Here is a 23,577-nt window from a genome sequence, read left to right as displayed (position 1 = left end):
TCTTACGTCACACAGACCGGCGCGTTGGAGGAGTTTGACGTGGCAGTCTGCATTGCCAACAACCAACACACCAGGCGAACTCCACCCCGACACACAGGTAAATAAAAAACGACAACATGTATTTGTCACTTCATAATCATAATAATAATATTAATGATAATAATAATTGCGTTGGACGCCGTTGTGTTCGGACGTTTTGTGTACTTTCCTCAGTAGATGTGTTTCTAAACTAACTAGCTAGCAAAGATGCCCTAGTGTCAACATTTCATTCCCTTTTTGCTTTTTTTTGTATTGCAATGTAACAAAATTAAGCTTATCTACAATGTATAGTGCAATGCAAAAGGGGATTGTATCCTCTATAACAGGCTTTGACGTGGCAACTATCCGAGCAGAAATGGAACCATAAGAGTTTAAAATACAACGTGACGTATTGACAATGTAAATTTCAACTTAAAAGTGTCAATTCTGTTAATTTGTTTCACCCTTACATAGATAGGAAACCCACAAAGATAATCTTATCTGCTTCCTAGCAGCATCTCAAAGGTCCATAACATGTGCACATTATTGCATGAGGTCACTATGAGTCACTAATCACTATCGTTTTTAGTTTTTATTTCAGTGATGATCCTACATTTGCTTTCTATCCTACACAGGCTGTCCGTAAACCTACTTATTGTGGCATGAGAAGAGCATCCGAATGAGTCAACAGGGTTATGTCGCTGCACCCCCTTACTCCCAGGCCCAGCCGGGGATGGGGGGCTATCAAGGTGGATTCAGGCCCGGTCCTGCGCAACCCAATTATGGACACTATGGAGGAGGAGCACCGCCGACGTTCCAAGGACCTCAGACAGGTGAGTAATGAATGTGAAAAGGTAAACCAACAGAGACGGAGGTTGCATTGACACTAGTTTTGTCCTGATACCGGTGCCAGAATTATTTGAAAACTTTTCTAAATGAAAGGCACCACAAAAATTGCATTATTGGCTTTATTTTAACAAAAAATCTTACAGTACATTAAACATATGTTTCTTATTGAAAGTTTGTCCTTAAATAAAATAGTAAACATTCAAGAAAACATGTCTTTTATTAGTAAGTAAGCAAACAAAGTCTCCTAATTTATTCTGCTGACGTATGCAGTAACAAATTATGTCATTTATCATTCTGTTATTTTGTCAACATTATTAAGGACTAGTAGTGGAAAATAAATGATTAATCTACTTGTTCATTTACTGTTGTTATCTGCTTACTTTGTCTTTTAACATGTTCTATCTACACTTCTGTTAAAATGAAATAATCACTTATTATTCTGTTATTTGATATTTTACGTTAGTTTTGGATGATACCACAAATTTGGGTATCAATCCAATACCAAGTCGTTACAAGATCATACATTGCTCATATTCAAACTCCTCATGTGTCCAGGGACATATTTCCTGAGTTTATAAACATAATATACATTTTAAAAAAAACGAAACTAGATATTGTGATGCCAAAAAATATCAACGTAATCTTAGTAGTATCGACTAGATAAGCTACTGTAATTGGTATCATTACAGTGGATGTTAGGTGTAGATCCATCAATGGCATTTGTTTACATTTTTGACACCGGTGAGCTACGGTGTGTAGTGAAACAAGTTTAACTATTCCTCGTCCTGCAGGGATGATACTTGTAAGGATCATACTTTGTCGCCATGGAGGCGAGGATTAGTGATTTAGAAGTAGCTAAAACACTGCCGACTGGTATTTAAAAATTGCATACTTTCTATGTGTTTACCCTCAAACGTATACTTATGTCCTTAAAAAAATTGACTTTTCAAAATCAAAACTAATGTGAATAGTTTAAACAACTCCACCTTCAGCGTGTGTGGAGCAGTAAAACGGTTGTGTCATACAAAAATGTGCAACAAAATGTCATGTTTTTAAACCTTAACAGAACAGAACATAAAATGTTCTGTTCTGTCGGTGTATGTGCTTTAAACCGCGCACAAAAATTATCCATGATCTTTCCTGGGCTCCATGTAAGTGGCTGATTTTTAAATGTAATGTACATTTATTGTACATCTAATAGATCGCTATATTGATGAACAGAGGCGTTCTAATGCCACAAGTGTTTCTTTTTCATTTTGTGAAGGAGCAAATTCCGTGCATGCGCTTCATAACACGCTCAGGCGGTAATATACATGTCATTGTACATCTAGCCTAGCGCAGAGACGTTATAAAACTGCCAGGTAAACTGTGGCTGCGGTATCTGGGCTTCTGATTGGAAAATGTGTGGGACAGAGACTGTTTTGAATCTGGACTTGTGTGGATGGAGTTTGATTCAACATCAAAAAGGCTTTTTTTTTTTAAGTACTGAATAGGTGGCCGTGTGGACATGGCTTTGGATGCAATTGAAAAATCATGAGGGGTGTAACGTATGTTATAGCAATGTGCCTCATAGTACTGTTTGTTTTTCAGAGTTTCCATGTGTCATTAAAAGGCATTAAAAGCAATGCAAAGGATTTTTGCCAAAATTAAGTCCTTTTAAATGGCATTAAAATACATTAAATTCGATGTCCAGAGGCATTAAAAAATCTTGACGCGATAAAGACCGACAACAGTTAATGGTGCCATGTATTCGTATATATTTTTAAAAATACATATTTATATTTGTATTTAATTTAAACACACATACACACTGGCCCCCAAACCCATATTTTGCTCACAATGGGAGTCAAAATAATTGCCCAGGTCCTGGTCAGACAAATGGGCCAGTACAAGGTTAAATACCAAAATATAAATCCTTACCATGTTTTAGGTGGGATGAAATCGCCGCCTCCAGTGTCCACTCCTTACAGTCCAAATAACCAGCAGAATGGGGCTCATCCCCAAAGGTAAATGGAAGTAAATGTATTTTTTGAATTAATTCATACATTCATCGATTAATTGTTTAAGTGATTTGTTATACCTAAGGTACCCTGGTGCTTACGGACAACCGTTGCAGTCATCAGCATACGACAGCAGGGCCACTTCTGCCCCGCCCCCAGCCATGCAGCTGTCCAATCAGATGAGTGCATTGAACATGGGAAACTATGGTAAGCTATGCTTAACATAAACCAATACTTCAACGACCTCTCTAATGAACCCATTTTTTCCTCATTAAAGCTTCGGCACCAGTGCACCAGAACTCCCCCCCATCTGCGACAAGCCTCCAGCAACCTTTCGGTGTACCCCCTCTGCCTCAGATGCCCTCGGGACCGCAGTCGCCCAACATGCAGCCCCAGTCGAGCATGCCCATGAGCGGCCCTCCAATGGGTCAACCCTTCCCTGGAGCACCGCCTCCTCATCCTGGTGGTTCTGGAGGCTTTCAGCAGCCTGGTCTTGGGCCTGCGGCTCCACCTGGATACCCACAGCAAGCAGGTAGGTCAACTGTTCTATTGTTACATGTGTAAAAGAAGCTATTACGATGCAGAACAATACCGTCTTTTAGTAGTATTTTATAATGTTTGTATGCTGAAATAAGGGTCGCAATAAGCTGCTTCACCACACTTTTCATCTTTGGCATTACCTGTGCCCTTTCAGTGCTAGCGTCACAAAAAAACACAAGAGGCATTTTTTTGGGGAGGAGGATATGCACTGCAAGCACATACAAGGGATGTAATGATTACCAATATTACCGCATTACAGACGGTTAGTATTACCATTTTACATTAGGATTATCGTAAAACCGTGATTGATAACCAACTGCACTTTGGTAAACTCAGACTGATGATGCTGTTTTTTTTTACTGGAGAAGCAAGCGAACGCACTAGTTGCTAGTTAGCTTACATGACTAACTTTGAGGTACACTTTGGGAGGTAAACACTTTAAAATCATTTTGCCAATGCCTTTGTTTGCATTCAGCTCCATTTGGAGGCCACATGGCGGGACCCCAGCCAGGACCAATGGGCTTCCCTGCTGGTCCGCCTCAAAAGAAACTCGACCTGGACTCTATTCCCAGCACAGTGCGTACTCTAGAATTGATTTAATGGAAAGTGCTATAACATGCTAATTCGTATGTTTTTTGTTTTTTCCAGACTCAAGTCATTGATGATGACCAAGCCAAATATGGAGGACAAGTTTTTAGCACAAACACCAGAGGACAAGTTCCACCTCTGGTCACCACCAACTTTACAGTACAAGACCAAGGTATTATCCCATTAACATTAGTTTGTTGTTTGCATTATTTGATTTACTCTAAATTTGATTGGATTTAGGTAATGCCAGTCCCAGGTTTATGCGCTGCACCACTTACTGCTTGCCGAGCACTTCAGATCTAGCCCAACAGTGCCAGGTCCCCTTGGCGTGCATTGTCAAACCGTTTGCCAGCTTGCCAAAGAACGAGGTAGGACGGTATTTCCTCAGTTTCCCTTAATTGCCAAAAAGTTAACATACTGATTAACATGATAACCCAAAAATAAGATGACCCTGAATATAAAAGCAAGCACACTTTCTCACTGTACTGTAAATCCCTAAACCTCGAATATTTAACATCAGGTTTTTAGGGCCATTTTGCAAAGGAAAACTACCTAATTAGTCTGATATTAGGACCGATATGTTAAATTAGCAAGTTACCCAATAAAACCCCCACTAATAAGATAGTAATTTTATATAATTAATATTCTTTTGGATTATTATATATTTATGTGTGTGTGGAGAAGGGTATTTTATTTATGGTTGAGAGATTCACATTGAGGGTTTAAAAATAACAGTCAAATACAAAAAAAATGCGAAAAGTCAAATTGGTTAAAACAAGTTTCAAGAACGCAAATGGCCGCAATGAGGTTGGACTGTGTGGCTTGCTCTAGCGGTTTATACACTATGTTTACAAGCTAGACTAGTAAACTAATTAATGCCAATGCTATCACCGATAAAATAACAGAGGATTTTGATCACTGATTTTTATAGATTTTTAAAATAACAATTATATTGATTTTGTTATTTTTTTCTCCAGTGAGTGACGGAGTTGTGATGCAGTGTTCTGTGTGAAAATATTGTGTTGAAACTAGGGCTGCAACAAACGATTATTTTGATAGTCGATTAGTCAACGATTATCTTAACAATTAGTCGACTAATCAGATAATAAAACGTTCACATATTTAATGGCTATAAATATACAGTTTAAGTTATTTTAGGAATGTGCCTAATAACAACAAAGATGACTAATTCCTTCATAAATATTTATTTGTACTGTAACTGTGCTGCTCATTCAGCTGTAACAAAAATTTAAATGACAAATAAAATGTCCATTTATAAGAAAGGAAAGGTAAAATGCCCAAAAAAAACAATTAACTGCGTTTCTGTATTAAAAGACAGTTAAAATAGCAATGAAAACAAACAACAAAATTTAACTTCCTCAAAAAGAAAAGCATTTTGTGTTATTTAAAAGCTGCACATTGATATTTTGACCATTGATTACTCTCGGAAATTTTAGCTCCCTAATAGACTCATTGTGAAGACTTCTATCTTAGATTAATTGTTAAAATGTTGACTCTTTAATAGCTTGTTTGTTTAATCTTATGATACCTCCGCATTGGTGCCGGTCTGTCTCTGTTTCCATGCACTAAATTAGTCTGATTTCTCAAATAGTTCGTTTTTTTGTATTTTCACGCCTATGTTTGAAGTCCAAGTGTCCATGCACTTTCTGTAATGCGACTATTGGTCATACGCAGTGTGCCTTCCGTACACTGGGGGGGCGTTTATTTCCTTTTAGCGCAGTTAATTATTTCTATTCTGGTTGACCTGAATGACGTCACATTACTGTTGCTATTTTTATTGAATATATATTATTATAACACAATTGAATTCCTTTAGAGTAACGTCGAGACTTGGTTGGAAAATCTCCAATTTACGTAAGTTCATAATATTTTTCCAAAAATAAGTAATCGGGGAGCGTCTTATATTCTGGTCAACACCCTAATTCGTGCAGACAAATGTCCTTAACACTGTAGATGCAAGGCCCTTTTTTCCTCCAATACAATTCATTTAACATAAATAAGTAGCTCACTTGTACTGGTTGTCATGAGACATCGTATGAGATTCCTTGTTGTGTCCTAAATTCTATCCTTGTCACTCACCTCTTTGCCTGTGCCTTTTTAGGCAATGTTAGTGTTCCCTCCTTATCCAACACTGCATCTGGAGGACAACAGAAGATGTTTTGAGAACATATCAAGCTCTCAGCTTTTTTAGAATTTAGCGAAGATAATTTATTATCATGTCATTGTTGCGTTTTCCTCTTGGACAGACGCCGCTGTACCTCGTCAACCACGGCGAAAGCGGTCCCATCCGCTGCAACCGATGCAAGGCCTACATGTGTCCCTATATGCAGTTCATTGATGGCGGCCGCCGCTATCAGTGCTGTTTTTGTAACTGCATCAATGAAGGTGCTGCATCCAAACTACAATCAAAACTACAAATAAGACGTAAAAGTCATATGTAGACATTACCATTTGTCTTTATTCATAGTGCCAGTTTTCTACTTCCAACATCTTGACCACATGGGCCGCAGGGTGGACTTCTATGACAAGGCAGAGCTGTCGCTTGGATCCTATGAGATGTTGGCTACCCTGGATTACTGCAAGGTGTTTTAAGCATTATTGCATTAGTCACACCACATTCAGAATTGTGTCCTGTTTTAAAGCACAGCAAGTGGACTAATTCCTGATATAATGATTTCACAGAATAACAAGCTACCTAATCCACCAGCCTACATCTTCATGATCGACGTGTCCTACAACAACGTTAAAAGCGGGTTGGTCAGACTAATTTGTAATGAGCTGAAGACTCTGCTGGACACGCTGCCAAGGTACAATTATAATTTCAGATTTTTGATTGTTTTTGTGGTTGCCAGTTTTTAAAAATATTTTTTTATAGTATACCTAGGATAGAGTGGTACTTTATTTTACGATTAATTTGAGATATGAGTTTCAAGTGTAATTTGAGCTACGAGCATTTCTAATGCTAGTTGAAGTAGTGAGTATTAATCCACAGCACAAAACCAGAGATCAACACTATTCTGCCCTCCAACCACCGTAACTGAGAACTTGAATCATAAAAACAAAGCTTCTGGGAAAAGTGGCGTGCCCACAGTACCGTCAATCTGAACCACCCCAAAACAGAATAGCTTTCGCGCCAAAATATCATTCACACAACGGACATTAATTCATGAAACTATAGAGGAGCTGCTGTATGGTCTGCCAGACATTTTTTAGTTTGTTCTTTTCTTTTGACTCTGCACATTGGATGAGCGAGCATCAACTTTGCTTACTCGGTGTTATTCAGACATACATGTCCGTTGCTGTCTCTGAATTCTCAGTTTCATCCCTCAAAGGTCTGTGTGCAACATAAACTTTGAATTCCTAGTTCCTACTGTTACATGACGGCCGTGCTGCCAGATCTCTTGAGCCAAACAAGCCCAAAATCGCTTATAGTAAGTGGACTTTGACACACTGGACAGAAAAGCAGTCTGCTCTCCAAGGTAAATGCTGTATGATACAATTACATTATTTTTAAAAACTACTGTAGTTGTTTACAGTACAGTATTGTATTTATTTATTTTTTTCAAACATTTATTTTACAAAAGTTAGTTTTTCCTTTTAAAAGGCATGTTATATGTTAATGGGGCTTTTGGCAACTTGCTCGTAATTACATTTTTCTAGGCAAAAAATATAACAAGAACACCATTGCCTAGCTTGTGTTACCTTACGTTGTTTAACACCAACACACATTTGTTTTACAATTGTCTATATTTTTCACAATTACAAACCTTTTTTCCATATGAGATGGGAAATTGTGTTAGAGGTAAATAAAACAGAATACAATGATTTGCAAATCCTTCTCAACACATATTCAATTGAATAGACTGCAAAGACCACGTATTTGATGTTCAAACTCATAAAGTTTATTTTTATTTTTTGCAAACAATAATTAACTTAGAATTTCATGGCTGCAACACGTGCCAAAGTAATTGGGAAAGGGCATGTTCGCCGCTGTGTTACATCACCTTTTCTTTAAATAACACTCAATATACGTTTGGGAACTGAGGAAACTAATTGTTGAAGCTTTGAAAGTGGAATTCTTTCTCATTCTTGTTTTATGTGGAGCTTCAGTCGTTCAACAGTCCGGGGTCTCCGCTGTCGTATTTTACGCTTCATAATGCGCCACACATTTTCAATGGGAGACAGGTCTGGACTGAAGGCGGTCCAGGAAAGTACCCGCACTCTTTTTTTTACGAAGCCACGCTGTTGTAACACGTGCTGAATGTGGCTTGGCATTGTCTTGCTGAAATAGGCAGGGGCGTCCATGAAAAAGACGGCACTTAGATGGCAACATATGTTGTTTCAAAACCTGTATGTACCTGCATTAATGGTGCCTTCACAGATGTGTAAGTTATCCATGCCTTGGACTTAATGCACCCCCATACCATCACAGATGCTGGCTTTTGAACTTTGCGTCCATAACAGTCTGGATGGTTCCCTTCCCCAAAGGGGAAGGGAACACGATGTCGAATATTTCCAAAAACAATTTGAAACGTGGACTCGTCAGACCACAGAACACTTTTCCACTTTGCATCAGTCCATCTTGATGATCTCGGGCCCAGAGAAGCCGGCGGCGTTTCCGGATGTTGTTAATAAAAGGCTTTCGCTTTGCATAGTAGAGCTTTAACTTGCACTTACAACTGTAGCGACGAACTGTATTTACTGACAGTGGTTTTCTGAAGTGTTCCTGAGCCCATGTGGTGATATCCTTTAGAAATTGATGTCGGTTTTTGATACAGGTCATGGTCATTCATTGTTGGTTTCCGGCCATGCCGCTTACGTGGAGTGATTTCTCCAGGTTCTCTGAACCTTTTGATGATATTACGGACCATAGATGTTGAAATCCCTAAATTTATATAATAAACTGTTTGACTATTTGCTCACACAGTTGTGGACAAAGGGGTGTACCTCGCCCCATCCTTTCTTGTGAAAGACTGGGCATTTTTTGGCAAGCTGTTTTTATACCCAACCATGGCACCCACCTGTTCCCAATTAGCCTGCACACCTGTGGGATGTTCCAAATAAATGTTTGATGAGCATTCCTCAACTTTATTAATATTTATTGCCACCTTTCCCAACTTCTTTGTAACGTGTTGCTGGCATCAAATTATAAAGTTAATGTATATTTGCAAAAATATCAGTTTGAACATCAAATATGTTGTCTTTGTAACATATTCAACTGAATATGGGTTGAAAATGATTTGCTAATCATTGTATTCCGTTTATATTTACATCTAACACAATTTCCCAACTCATATGGAAACGGGGTTTGTACTAAGTTTATGTAATAAAGAATGTTTACTGGCCCTGATAAAATAAGCGGTCACTCACCCTGTCTCGACGCGCAGGGAGCACCTGCACACATACAAAAACAGTCCAAGAGAAGCAACGAACAATTTTCAGTAATGTTGTTGTTATGACAGAACATACATTCAATGACAGCGAGCACTAACTATACAAATATCTGTTATTAGCTAACAACACCCAAAGCTAATACATGTGTTACGTACATACGTAGTTACATCATTACGTCCCAGAAGTTGTAAGAGGACGGGATAAACTATAGAAAATTCACTGGAAAATTAGCGCCCTCTAGGCATCTGTTTAAATATTGCAAACAGTGCCTTAAAAATGGTGATGTTTTGAGGGATTCAACCACAGATAAATTGAGATACAAGTGTTTTGAGTTACAACTGAAACCTACAATCAATTGAGCTTGTAAGTTGAAGTGCTACTGTACTATATTTGGGCAGCATGGGGGCCTGGTGACCAGCGTGTTGCCCAAGAGATCAATGGTTCAAATGTCCATTGAAACATTTCTGTGTGGAGGTTGAATGTTCTCCCTGGTGTTGTCTGGGCTTTCTCGTACATTCAAAAGAACCTGCTCACCTGTGTTCCTCAATAGGACAAGCTGTATAGAAAATATTTATTTTAGAAAAAAAACTTAGTAATTAGTATTGTTTTTATAATTATCCCCCACTCACCAGTGAGGAGGGCGCTGATAGCTCGCCTGTGAAGGTCGGCTTCATCACCTACAACAAGACACTCCAATTCTACAATGTTAAGAGCTCCCTGTCGCAGCCACAGATGTTGGTTGTGTCCGACATGACTGAGATGTACGTACCACTCTCTGATGGCTTCCTCGTCAACTTCCAGGAATCCAGGGCGATCATCCACAAGTAAGTAAAAATCTTCATAACAATATTTGTAAAGGTTAAATACTGAAGTGAATGTCTGCTTTATCTGAAGCCTCCTGACCCAAATCCCTGAAATGTTTGCTGACACCAATGAGAGTGAAACGGTCTTTGCGCCTGTCATTCAGGCTGGGGTGGAGGCGTTCAAGGTCAGCTTCAAGAAGGGGAAGTGGCAAACACTCTGTGCCCTGCATTCAACTCCTAATTATTTACTTTCCCTCACAATGCAGGAGGCAGAGTGCAGTGGAAAACTCTTCATCTTCCATTCCGCCATGCCCACTGCCGAGGCTCCGGGCAAGCTCAAGAACAGGGACGACAAAAAGTTGATTAACACAGAGAAAGAAAAGACGCTCTTCCAGCCGCTAAAGGGGACATACGAGCAGTTGTCCAAAGACTGCGTGGCCCAAGGCTGCTGCGTGGATCTCTTCCTCTTCCCCAACACGTACGTGGATGTGGCCACCATGGCGGACGTTCCGTCGCATACGGGCGGCTCCATATTTAAGTACAACAACTTCCAGGTGAGCTTCCAGATGAAGACGCGAACCTGCTATCTGCTGGTTATTTACAATACTACATGTGTCAGGTGGAGACGGACGGGGAGTACTTCTTGCAAGATCTGAGGAAGGAAGTGAGGAAGGACATCGGTTTTGATGCAATAATGCGCGTTCGCACGAGCACAGGTAAGTAATATTACATTATAAGACTCTTCTTTTACTTTTAAATTCAGCAGTGTCATATATTTTGATCCATTTTGTATATACTATGTGAGTGGAATACCGTCTAATATGCAGTCAACATAGAATACTATAGTAAAGAAAGTGTGTCTACAGGCTTCAGAGCCACTGACTTCTTTGGCGCCATCCACATGAATAACACCACAGACGTAGAGATGGCAGCGGTGGACTGTGACAAGGCAGTGGCAGTAGAGTTCAAGCATGACGATGCGCTTAACGAGGAGACGGGTGCTCTAATACAGGTTTGCGTAAAAAAATTATATCAACGACTACTTCGCGATTTTTTCTCAACCATAACCTTCTGTTCCCAGTGTGCCTTGCTCTATACCACTATCAGCGGACAGCGCCGCCTCCGCATCCTCAATCTCAGCCTAAGATGCAGCTCAAACTTGTCCGAGCTCTACAAGAGCAGTGAGACAGACTCGCTCATCAACTTCTTTGCCAAATCGTCTTACCGGGCCATCCTGAACCAGCCACTAAAGAACATCCGGGAGATTCTGGTCAACCAGACGGCCCACATGCTAGCCTGCTACAGGAAAAACTGTGCCAGCACTTCGGTCGCCAGCCAGGTCAGCCTGGAACACACAAACAGATATGCTGTATTCAATACCATTTGCATACATGCAAAAGAGGCTGTTTGTAGAAAAATGAATAGTAAATATACTATAGCAGAAAAGTAAAATAATACTAAGTATTTTTTTAAACAAATTGTTATTTTTTGTATTTGTTTCATGTTTGTGTTTGACATTCTCTCAAAGAGTGGCATTCCATTGACAAAGATTACATTTCCTAGCTTTCTGTAATGCAGCATTTATGGCTGCAGAGTAGATCCGCCAGGTCAAAATAAGATCAGACAAGGATAAAAGCACATCGATAGGGCGGATAGAATTTTGAGTTTAAGTTATTTACATTTTTTTGTTTTTAAATTAAAAATAAAAACATTTTTGAAAACGAGATTTTCACATTATATTGCTTTCAAATGAACATTTGTCATTTGTAATCAAATTAAACATCAAATTATTTTCAAAATCAGTAATTCATGGTGAATCAATTAAACCTAATACAATGTTTTATGCTGTCTATTTTACTTAATCAAATTGTTTATTTTTTAAATCAAAGATTTCCATGTTAAATTCATGTGGAATCACCTACTCAGTGACCTAGTGGTTAGAGTGTCCGCCCTGAGATCGGTAGGTTGTGAGTTCAAACCCCGGCCGAGTCATACTACAGACTATAAAAATGGGACCCATTATCTCCCTGCTTGGCACTCGGCATCAAGGTTTGGAATTGGGGGTTAAATCACCACATATGATTCCCAGGCGTGGCACAGCTGCTGCCCACTGCTCCCCTCACTTCCCAGGGGGTGATCAAGGCGATGGGTCAAATGCAGAGGACAAATTTCACCACATGTAGTGTGTGTGTGACAATCATTGGTACTTTAACTTTAAAAACAACTTAATTTTGAAAATGTGTCATACAGCATACACTGTATATATACAATATTCTTCATTGATCAATTTATATATAGGTTAAGTTATATACTCTGCCGATCAAAAGTTTTAGAACACCTCTTGCATAGTAGTATTTGAGTTCTACTGTAAATCTAACCACCATTTTTACTTCCTTGGATATCAATGTTGTTAAAATCAACCTAACTTTATTAAGGTCCGGAAGTATTTAGACCGTGACGGTTTTTGTATGATTTGTCTTGTACAGTAGACATAATTATGGATTTAAAATAAATTAACACATCAGCATGGGATTGAAGTGTTAAGTTTCAGCTTTAAGAGTTTTTCCAAAAGTATGGCATTTACCATTTAAGAATTACAGCGAGATTGTGTTTGTAATATATATTTTTCATGGGTTTAAATCCACCCATTTTCATGTGTTGAATTCATATGACAGGATGACATAGAATTAAAACATGTTAATAGGCGTGAGAGGTGTATTGTAGGGTTGAGTTGATAAAAAATGAAACTTTAGGGCTTTTTATGAGTGGGCCTTTTATTCATATATATTATTTTTCTTTCTGCAGCAAGTGTCTGAAAGTAACCACAAATAGCCGGGATCTACTGGATGTGTGGATTTTATCCATTTAAAGGTGTGTTTGTGTGTGTTAAGCTGATCATGCCAGATGCCATGAAGGTGTTTCCGGTCTACATGAACAGCCTGATGAAAACGGCTCCCTTGACCGCCAGTACAGAACTGTCGACAGACGATCGGGCCCATCAGAGACTGTCTGTTATGGCGATGGGAGTGGAGGACACTCAGCTGCTGCTCTACCCGCGCTTTATTCCGCTGGTATGGCAAAGGCAAGGTGGGGAGGGAAAAAAGACAAATGAAGAACTAAGTAATTTTATTTTTCCTTTTAGCATGATATGGATGTCACCAATGAGGCTCTACCCGCTCCACTGCGCTGCACGGAAGAGCGTCTAGCAGACACCGGCGTCTTCCTCTTAGAGAACGGCCACTATATGTTCCTGTGGCTGGGCCAGTCAAGTCCCCCTGACGTTATTCAGGGTATTTTTAATGTACCCTCGCTCGCCCACCTGCAAGGCAACATGGTCAGAACTATTTCTAACATTAACATTTTACCAACAATAACTAAATACATAACTGATTTTACTGTGCTTGTTTTTCTTCCCCCAAAGTGTTTTCTGCCTGAACTGAACAGCCCACTGTCAAAGAAGGTCCGATCCATCATAAGGGACATTCTTGAAATGAGGCCCAAATCCATGAAGGTAAGGGAAAAAATATCACACAGGTAAAATGGACAACGGTCTACTTATCTGCGGCTCCCTCTAGTGCATCTTTAAAGTACATACATGCCCACACAATATACAAAACCCAAAACCAGTGAAGTTGGCACGTTGTGTAAATAGTAAATAAAAACCAAAAAGAATGATTTGCAAATCCTTTTCAACCTATATTCAATTGAATAGACTGCAAAGACAAGATATTTAATGTTTGGACTAGTAGAATGTGTTGTTTTTTGCAAATATTAGCTCATTTGGAATTTGATGCCTGCAACGTGTTTAAAAAAAGCTGGTACAAGCGGCAAAAAGCCTGACAAAGTTGAGGACTGCTCATCAAACACTTATTTGGAACATCCCACAGGTGGTCAGGCTAATTAGGAACAGGTGGGTGCCATGATTGGATATAAAATCAGCTTCCATGAAATGCTTATTCATTCACAAACAAGGATGGGGCGAGGGTCACCACTTTGTGAACAAATGCGTCAGCAAATTGTCGAACAGTTTAAGAACAACATTTTTCAACGAGCTATTTCAAGGAATTTAGGGATTTCACCATCTACAGTCCGTAATATCACCAAAAGGTTCAGAGAATCTGGAGAAATCACTGCACATAAGCGGCAAGGCCTGTTACCTTCGATCCCTCAGACGGTATTGCATCAAAAAGCGACATCAGTGTGTAAAGGATATCACCACATGGGCTCAGGAACACTTCAGAAAACCACTGTCAGTAACGACAGTTGGTCGCTACATCTGTAAGTGCAAGTTAAAACTCTACTATGCAAAGCGAAAACCATTTATGAACAACACCCAGAAACACTGCCGGCTTCGCTGGGCACGAGTTCATCAAAGATGGAGTGATGCAAAGTAGAAAAGTGTTTTGTGGTCTGACGAGTCGACATTTCAAATAGTTTTTGAAAACTGTGGGTGTCGTGTACTCCGGACCAAAGAGGAAAAGAACCATCCGGACTGTTGTAGGCGCAAAGTTCATAAGCCACCATCTGTGATGGTATGGGGGTGTATTAGTGCCCAAGGCATGGGTAACTTACACATCTGTGAAGGCTCCATTAAACCTGAAAGGTACATATAGGTTTTGGAGCAAGATATGTTGCCATGTTCGAAATAAACTAAACTCAATCAATCAATCCATCCAAGCAAGGTCTTTTCCATGGACGCCTCTGCTTATTTCAGCAAGACAATGCCAAGCCACATTGTGCACGTTACAACAGCGTGTTTTTGTAGTAAAAGAGTGGGGGTACTAGACTGGCCTGCCTGTAGTCCAGACCTGTTTCCCATTAAAAATGTGTGGCACATTATGAAGCGTAAAATACGACAACGGAGACTGTTGAACAACCTAAGCTGTACATCAAGCAAGAATGGGAAATAATTCCACCTGAAAAGCTTCAAAAATTGGTCTCCTCAATTCCCAAATGTTTACTGAGTGAGTGTTGTTAAAAGGAAAGGCCATGTAACACAGTGGTAAAAATGCCCATGTGCCAACTTTGTTGCAATGTGTTGCAGCCATTAAATTCTAAGTTAATGTTTACTTGCAAAAAAAAACATTAGGTTTCTCAGTTCAAACATTAAATATCTTGTCTTGGCAGTCTATTCAATTGAATATAAGTTGAAATGGATTTGCAAATCATTGTATTCTGTTTTTATTTACGAATTACACAATGTTTTGTACTTGGTTTGGAAGACCACAAGAAGACTTCAGCGTTGGTTCAAGTATTATTTCCATCAAATCGTGGCATGCGCAGAATAACACTGATGTGTGACAAACACTGGTAAATGTAAATGTTCTTGCTGCGGCCCCTATATTGATCCCATTACCCCTGATTGGACAGGAAGCGTCACGGGTAAAACGCGTGATCGCCACCGAACGTCACCGCCATCTGTCGTCCGGCAATCCTCACCACCATTCTGTTGCGGCCCCGCCGTTTAGCGGAACAGTACAAACTTTTACGAGATCTCGCAAATCTGTGTATAATCATGTGATAAAGGAAACAATGAAATAAACACTGCAGAACGTCCCGAGCTTTGCCGTCCTTAAAGACCCTCGTGCAGGCGCGTCTCACGGTAGTGACTTGACTCTTGAAAAGACAGTTCTGCCTTGTAGAACCGACCACTTTATTTTCTTTGTTGCAAGCAACATCACAACAGTAACATCATCCCTGGCGAGCGTTGTAGACACACACAACTCCCATTGACCACGTCCCTTGCTTCCACGCTGCCCGGTATATGCCTGTATATGAATTTTAAATTTTGGAAATCCAGAATCAGCATATGGATTAAAAAGGTGACTTCACGTCTGAAAACCTTTGACAAGTTAACTTCATACCCGTCCCCGCCCATTAGGACGTTTTAAATTGTAAAATAGAATCCGCCATGAAGACGGAACATTTTATTTTGGAAGTCAACCGTCCATCCATCCATCATCTTCCGCTTATCCGAGGTCGGGTTGCGGGGGCAGCAGCCTAAGCAGGGAAGCCCAGACTTCCCTCTCTCCAGCCACTTCGTCTAGCTCTTCCTGGGGGATCCCGAGGCGTTCCCAGGCCAGCCGGGAGACATAGTCTTCCCAACGTGTCCTGGGTCTTCCCCGTGGCCTCCTACCAGCTGGACGTGCCCTAAACACCTCCCTAGGGAGACGTTCGGGTGGCATCCTGACCAGATGCCCGAACCACCTCATCTGGCTCCTCTCGATGTGGAGTAGCAGCGGCTTTACGTTGAGCTCCTCCCGGATGGCAGAGCTTCTCACCCTATCTCTAAGTGAGAGCCCCGCCACCCGGCGGAGCAAACTAATTTCGGCCGCTTGTACCCGTGATCTTATCCTTTCGGTCATGACCCAAAGCTCATGACCATAGGTGAGGATGGGAACGTAGATCGACCGGTAAATTGAGAGCTTTGCCTTCCGGCTCAGCTCCTTCTTCACCACAATGGATCGATACAACGTCCGCATTACTGAAGACGCCGCACCGATCCGCCTGTCGATCTCACGATCCACTCTTCCCCCACTCGTTAACAAGACTCCTAGGTACTTGAACTCCTCCACTTGGGGCAGGGTCTCCTCCCCAACCCGGAGATGGCACTCCACCCTTTTCCGGGCGAGAACCATGGACTCGGACTTGGAGGTGCTGATTCTCATTCCGGTCGCTTCACACTCAGCTGCGAACCGATCCAGTGAGAGCTGAAGATCCCGGCCAGATGAAGCCATCAGGACCACATCATCTGCAAAAAGCAGAGACCTAATCCCGTGGCCACCAAACCAGATCCCCTCCACGCCTTGACTGCGCCTAGAAATTCTGCCCATAAAAGTTATGAACAGAATCGGTTATAAAGGACAGCCTTGGCGGAGTCCAACCCTCACTGGAAACGTGTCCGACTTACTGCCAGCAATGCGGACCATGCTCTGACACTGATCATACAGGGAGCGGACTGCCACGATAAGACAGTCCGGTACCCCATACTCTCTGAGCACTCCCCACAGGACTTCCCGAGGGACACGGTCGAATGCCTTCTCCAAGTCCACAAAGCACATGTAGACTGGTTGGGCAAACTCCCATGCACCCTCAAGAACTCTGCCGAGAGGGGCGGTTTAGCTCGGTTGGTAGAGTGGCCGTGCCAGCAACTTGAGGGTTGCAGGTTCGATTCCCGCTTCCGCCATCCTAGTCACTGCCGTTGTGTCCTTGGGCAAGACACTTTACCCACCTGCTTTCAGTGCCACCCACACACTGGTTTGAATGTTACTTAGATATTGGGTTTCACTATGTAAAGCGCTTTGAGTCACTAGAGAAAAAGCACTATATAAATATAATTCACTTCACTTCACTTATAGAGCTGGTCTACAGTTCCACGACCAGGACGAAAACCACACTGTTCCTCTTGAATCCGAGGTTCGACTATCCGGCGTAGCCTCCTCTCCAGTACACCTGAATAAACCTTACCGGGAAGGCTGAGGAGTGTGATCCCACGATAGTTGGAACACACCCTCCGGTCCCCCTTCTTAAAGAGAGGGACCACCACCCCGGTCTGCCAATCCAGAGGTACCGCCCCCGATGTCCACGCGAGGCTGCAGAGTCTTGTCAACCAAGACAGCCCCACAGCATCCAGAGCCTTAAGGAACTCCGGGCGGATCTCATCCACACCCGGGGCCTTGCCGCCGAGGAGTTTTTTAACTACCTCAGCCTCAGAAATAGGAGAGCCCACCACATATTCCCCAGGCACCGCTTCCTCAAAGGAAGACATGTTGGTGGGATTGAGGAGATATTCGAAGTATTCCCTCCACCGATCCACAACATCCGCAGTCGAAGTCAGCAGAACACCATCCGCACCATACACGGTGTTGATAGTGCACTGCTTCCCCTTCCTGAGGCGGCGTATGGTGGTCCAGAATCGCTTCGAAGCCGTCCGGAAGTCGTTTTCCATGGCATCCCCGAACTCTTCCCATGTCCGAGTTTTTGCCTCCGCGACCGCTAAAGCTGCACACCGCTTGGCCCGTCGGTACCCGTCCACTGCCTCCGGAGTCCTATGAGCCAAAAGAACCAGATAGGACTCCTTCTTCAGCTTGACGGCATCCCTCACTGCTGATGTCCACCAACGGGTTCTGGGATTACCGCCACGACAGGCCCCAATAACCTTGCGGCCACAGCTCCAATCAGCCGCCTCGACAATAGAGGTTCGGAACATGGTCTCAATGTCCCGCACCTCCCTCGTGACATGTTCAAAGTTTTCCCGGAGGTGTGAATTGAAACTCTCTCTGACAGGAGCCTCTGCCAGACGTTCCCAGCAGACCCTCACAATGAGTTTGGGCCTCCCAGGTCTGTCCGGCACCCTCCCCCACCATCGCAGCCAACTCACCACCAGGTGGTGATCGGTACAAAGCTCCGCCCCTCTCTTCACCCGAGTGTCCAGAACATGAGGCCTCAAATCCGATGACACAACTACAAAGTCGATCATGGAACTGCGGCCTAGGGTGTCCTGGTGCCAAGTGCACATATGGACACCCTTATGTTTGAACATGGTGTTTGTTATGGACAAACCGTGATGAGCACAAAAGTCCAATAACAAGACACCACTCGGGTTTAGATCCGGGCGACCATTCTTCCCAATCACGCCTCTCCAGGGTTCACTGTCGTTGCCAACATGAGCGTTGAAGTCCCTCTGTAGGACAAGGGAATCGCTCGGGGGAGCACTTTCCAGTACTCCCTCGAGTGTACCCAAAAAGGGTGGGTATTCTGAACTGCTGTTTGGTGCGTAAGCACAAACAACAGTCAGGACCCGTCACCCCACCCGAAGGCGAAGGGGAGCTACCCTCTCGTCCACTGGGTTGAACTCCAACGTGCAGGCTTTGAGCCGGGGGGCAACGAGAATTGCCACCCCAGCCCGTCGCCTCTCACTGCCGGCAACGCCAGAGTGGAAGAGGGTCCAGTCCCTCTTGAGAGAACTGGTTCCAGAGCCCTTGCTGTGCGTCGAGGTGAGTCCGACTATATCCAGCCGGAACTTCTCTACCTCGCGGACTAGCTCAAACTCCTTCCCCCCCAGTGAGGTGACCTTCCACGTCCCAAGAGCTAGCTTCTGTAGCCGAGGATCGGACCGCCAAGTGCCCTGCCTTCGGCTGCCGCCCAGCTCACAATGCACCCAACCTCTATGGCCCCTCCTATGAGTGGTGAGCCCATTGGAGGGATGACCCACGTTGCCTCTTCGGGCTGTGCCCGGCCGGGCCCCATGGTGCTCGCCATCGTGCCCCAACTCCGGGCCTGGCTCCAGAGCGGGGCACCGGTGACCCGCGTCCGGGCAAGGGAAATCTGAGTTCATTTTGTTGTAATTCCATAGAAGTCCTTGAGCTGCTCTTTGTCTGATCACTCACCTAGGACCTGTTTGTCTTGGGAGACCCTACCAGGGGGCATGAAAGCCCCCGGAAAACATAGCTCCTAGGATCATTGGGACACGCAAACTCCTCTACCACGGTAAGGTAGCAACTCAGAGAGGAGGGAAGTCAACCGAATAATTAAATTGTTTGTGCATGACTTTCCGTCCAACAAAGGCAGATTTTTATCTGAATTGATCTGCCGTGTTGTGGCGACAGATAAAAAAAAAAAAGCAACTCTGCGTATATTTAGCACATGGATCCGGTACAAAATCATACCGGAGGCTGTGTAAAAACATTGACTTGAATGAGAAGCAAAAGAGTCCGCTGGCGTGACGGTTACGCAACCGAGCTGTGATGCGTCCTGTGGAAATCAGGGGTTAAAAGTGTGCAGGTGTACCTAATAGGGTTAAGCAGGGAATTTGAAGTTTATCTTCAGTGTCTGAAAAAAATGATGTCTTCAATATTCACTGATACTTTTGGAGGGGGCCGAGCTTGGAAGGGTTAATTTGCAATCTAAAAGGTCCGCCCTTTATAGTGAAAGGTTTTGCATACATACTAATGGAAGGGGTTACAATGTGACTGTGGAGCAAAATTTACAAAGCATATATATATATATATATATATATATATATATATATATATATATATATATATATATATATATAGGTATGTATGTATGTATATGTATATATGTGTATATGTATGTATCTATATATATATATATATATATATATATATATATATATATATATTTATACATATATATATATATGTGTACAGGATGTGTGTGTATATATATATATATGTATATTTATATATATGTATGTATATTTATGTATGTATGTGTACATATATGCATCTATATGTGTATATATATGTATGTATGTATGTGTATATATATATATATATATATATATATATATATATATATATATAGATATATATATATATATATATATAAGGGGTGTGGGAAAAAATCGATTCGAATACAAATCGCGATTCTCACGTTGTGCGATTTAGAATCGATTCTCTTTTTTTTTTTAAAATCTATTTTTTAAATTGTATTTTAGTTTTTTTTAATCAATCCAACAAACCAATACACAGCAATACCATAACAATGCAATCCAATTCCAAAACCAAACCTGACCCAGCAACACTCAGAACTGCAATTAACAGAGCAATTGCGAGGAGACACAAACACGACACAGAACAAACCAAAAGTAGTGAAACAAAAATGATTATCAACAACAGTATCAATATTAGTTATAATTTCAGCATTGCAGTGATTAAAAATCCCTCATTGACATTATCATTAGACATATAGAACAATTAAACAAAAAGAACAATAGTGTCACAGTGGCTTACACTTGCATCGCATTTCATAAGCTTGACAACACACTGTGTCCAATGTTTTCACAAAGATAAAATAAGTCATATTTTTGGTTCGTTTAATAGTTAAAACAAATTTATATTATAGCAATCAGTCGATAAAACATTGTCCTTTACAATTATAAAAGCTTTTTTTTTTTTTTAATATACTACTCTGCTAGCATGTCAGCAGACTGGGGTAGATGCTGCTGAAATCCTATGTATTGAATGAATGAATACAGAATCGTTTTGAATCGGAAAAATATCGTTTTTGAATCGAGAATCACGTTGAATCGAAAAAATCGATATATAATCGAATTCGACCCTAAGAATTGATATTGAATCGAATCGTGGGACACCCAAAGATTCGCACCCCTAATATATATATATTAGGGGTGTAACGGTACATGTATTCGTATTGAACAGTTTCGGTACGGAGATTTCGGTTCGGTTCGGAGATGTACCGAACGACACGGACATATTAAGTAGCGCACCGCACGTTGTGTAAACAATGCACACCGAGGCACCATGAATTGATTTACGTGGACCCCTACTTAAACAAGTTGAAAAATGTATTCGGGTGTTTCCATTTAGTGGTCAATTGTACGGAATATGTACTGTACTGTGCAATCTACTAATAAAAGTTTCAATCAATCAAAAAAACAAGAACACAGGGCATGCTAGCAGCGACTGGGCTATGACAGACTGACCGTACCTCCTCTTTTCACGAGATATGTCCTCTTTGCGGGGCTGTCCAGGAGGAGTTTCTTAAATGGCTTGAATGTCCGGCATTTTAAGTTAGGGTTGCGTGTATTTTCAATGTACGTTTAGGGTTAAAAAGGGGTTAAAAACAAAACAAAAAGTGGTGTGCGCAGCAACATTCGTGTGGGAGGGGCAGAGACAGAGAGAGCGAGGGAGTTATGATAAACGTGCATGCGTCGCCAGGCTCTGCTTTTTATCCATAGATTTATCAGATTTTACTTTTTGTTATCTATAGCAGGGGTGTTAAAAGTGTGCCCCGTAGGCCATTTGCGGCCCACGGCTAATATTTTAAAGGCCCACGGCACATTCTAAAAAAATACTATTAAAATAAACAAACACAAACAAAAGTGAAATAAAAAAGCTTAAAGGCTAAATGTAATTTAGAAAAAGTTGCAACGTTGATAATAAAGCTGTTTTTTTTTTCTTTCAAATTCTCATTGCTCAAAACATAATATTGAATCAAAATCAATGTTATTATGAAATGTGTGTATGTATATAATAATTATTTAAATATATTTTTTCCCTGTCTTTTTCCCCTTCCTAGCTTCAGATCGTAAGGCAGAAGGACAAACCTGAGATAATGTTCCGCCAGTTTCTTGTGGAGGACAAAGGCCTTCATGGCGGAGCCTCCTACATGGATTTCCTTTGCCATCTTCACCGGGAGATCAAACATTTAAACATTTAAAACATTTGTGTCTCCCAGTGCTTAAAACGGACCCTAATAATCTTGCAAAAGAAGACAATTGCATTACTGGAACATTCCAAACTCAGATCGTGGAAAAAGTGCCAAAGCTGCCTTTTTTTTTTAACCACAGTCCCACATGTTTTTTTTTTATTTTTTAGTTATTCCACTTTTATTCAAAAAATAATAGAATACAAATGTGAATGTGCCTTGTTTTTGATGACATTCTGAAACAAGAACAAATTACACTTATAAAAAAACATGCTACGTTTAAGGAATACAATATCTTTTTGTACAAGATACAATGCCAGCTGCCTTTTTAGTTGAAAGCTTATATTATAATTTGTATTAAAACATAACCTCAGGTCATTTGAGTACATTGTCTACTAAAAATTAAATCCTTAATACATAAGGAATAGTGTGCCACTGGAAAGCAGCAGAGCACAAAAAAATTAGACATTGCTCCAGTAGATCTGCTATTTTTGAATGACTGACAACATTGCGATTTAAGTACACAGCCATAAAGGCCTGGGAAAATAAAACACATTTTCATTATTTAAACTGCATAATATGCATCTCACAATTATGGAGACACATACAATGTTTTCAGTGTTGACAGGTCTACAACAACACATCTACAAACCCCGTTTCTATTTGAGTTGGGAAATTGTGTTAGATGTAAATACAATGATTTGCAAATCATTTTCAACCCATATTCAGTTGAATATGCTACAAAGACAACATATTTGATGTTCAAACTGACAAACATTTTTTGTTTGCAAATAATCATTAACTTTAGGATTTTGATGCCAGCAACATGTGACAAAGAAGTTGGGAAAGGTGGCAATAAATACTGATAAAGTTGAGGAATGCTCATCAAACACTTATTTGGAACATCCCACAGGTGTGCAGGCTAATTGGAAACAGGTGGGTGCCATGATATTACGGACTTTTGATCACTCAGGCGGTACTGCATCAAAAACTGACATCAGTGTCTAAAGGATATCACCACATGGGCTCAAGAACACTTCATAAAACCACTGTCAGTAACTACAGTTGGTTGCTACATCTGTAAGTTCAAGTTAAAACTGAACTATGCAAAGCAAAACCCATTTATCAACAATACCCAGAAACACCGCCAACTTCGCTGGGCCCGAGAT

At 41.2% G+C, this 23,577-nt stretch overlaps 1 protein-coding gene across 1 annotated transcript; it reads left to right on the top strand.

Annotated features, from left to right (window-relative positions):
* sec24d (SEC24 homolog D, COPII coat complex component) lies at positions 1-23,283 on the top strand. Its single transcript, XM_061913519.1, has 21 exons — positions 1-97; positions 654-851; positions 2,798-2,873; positions 2,953-3,074; positions 3,145-3,399; positions 3,883-3,983; positions 4,056-4,167; positions 4,236-4,363; positions 6,263-6,401; positions 6,484-6,599; positions 6,699-6,823; positions 10,043-10,234; positions 10,305-10,398; positions 10,480-10,767; positions 10,833-10,929; positions 11,080-11,225; positions 11,295-11,552; positions 13,105-13,284; positions 13,356-13,547; positions 13,635-13,724; positions 22,280-23,283. The coding sequence occupies exons 2-21, from the start codon at positions 698-700 to the stop codon at positions 22,418-22,420; spliced, it is 3,006 nt and encodes a 1,001-aa protein (XP_061769503.1). The 5' UTR covers positions 1-97; positions 654-697; the 3' UTR covers positions 22,421-23,283.
* Positions 23,284-23,577: the final 294 nt, after the last annotated feature.

This window comes from Nerophis ophidion, linkage group LG10 (genome assembly GCF_033978795.1).
Source record: "Nerophis ophidion isolate RoL-2023_Sa linkage group LG10, RoL_Noph_v1.0, whole genome shotgun sequence".
Lineage (NCBI taxonomy): Eukaryota > Metazoa > Chordata > Actinopteri > Syngnathiformes > Syngnathidae > Nerophis > Nerophis ophidion.
This window is presented reverse-complemented; position numbering and strand designations above follow the sequence as displayed.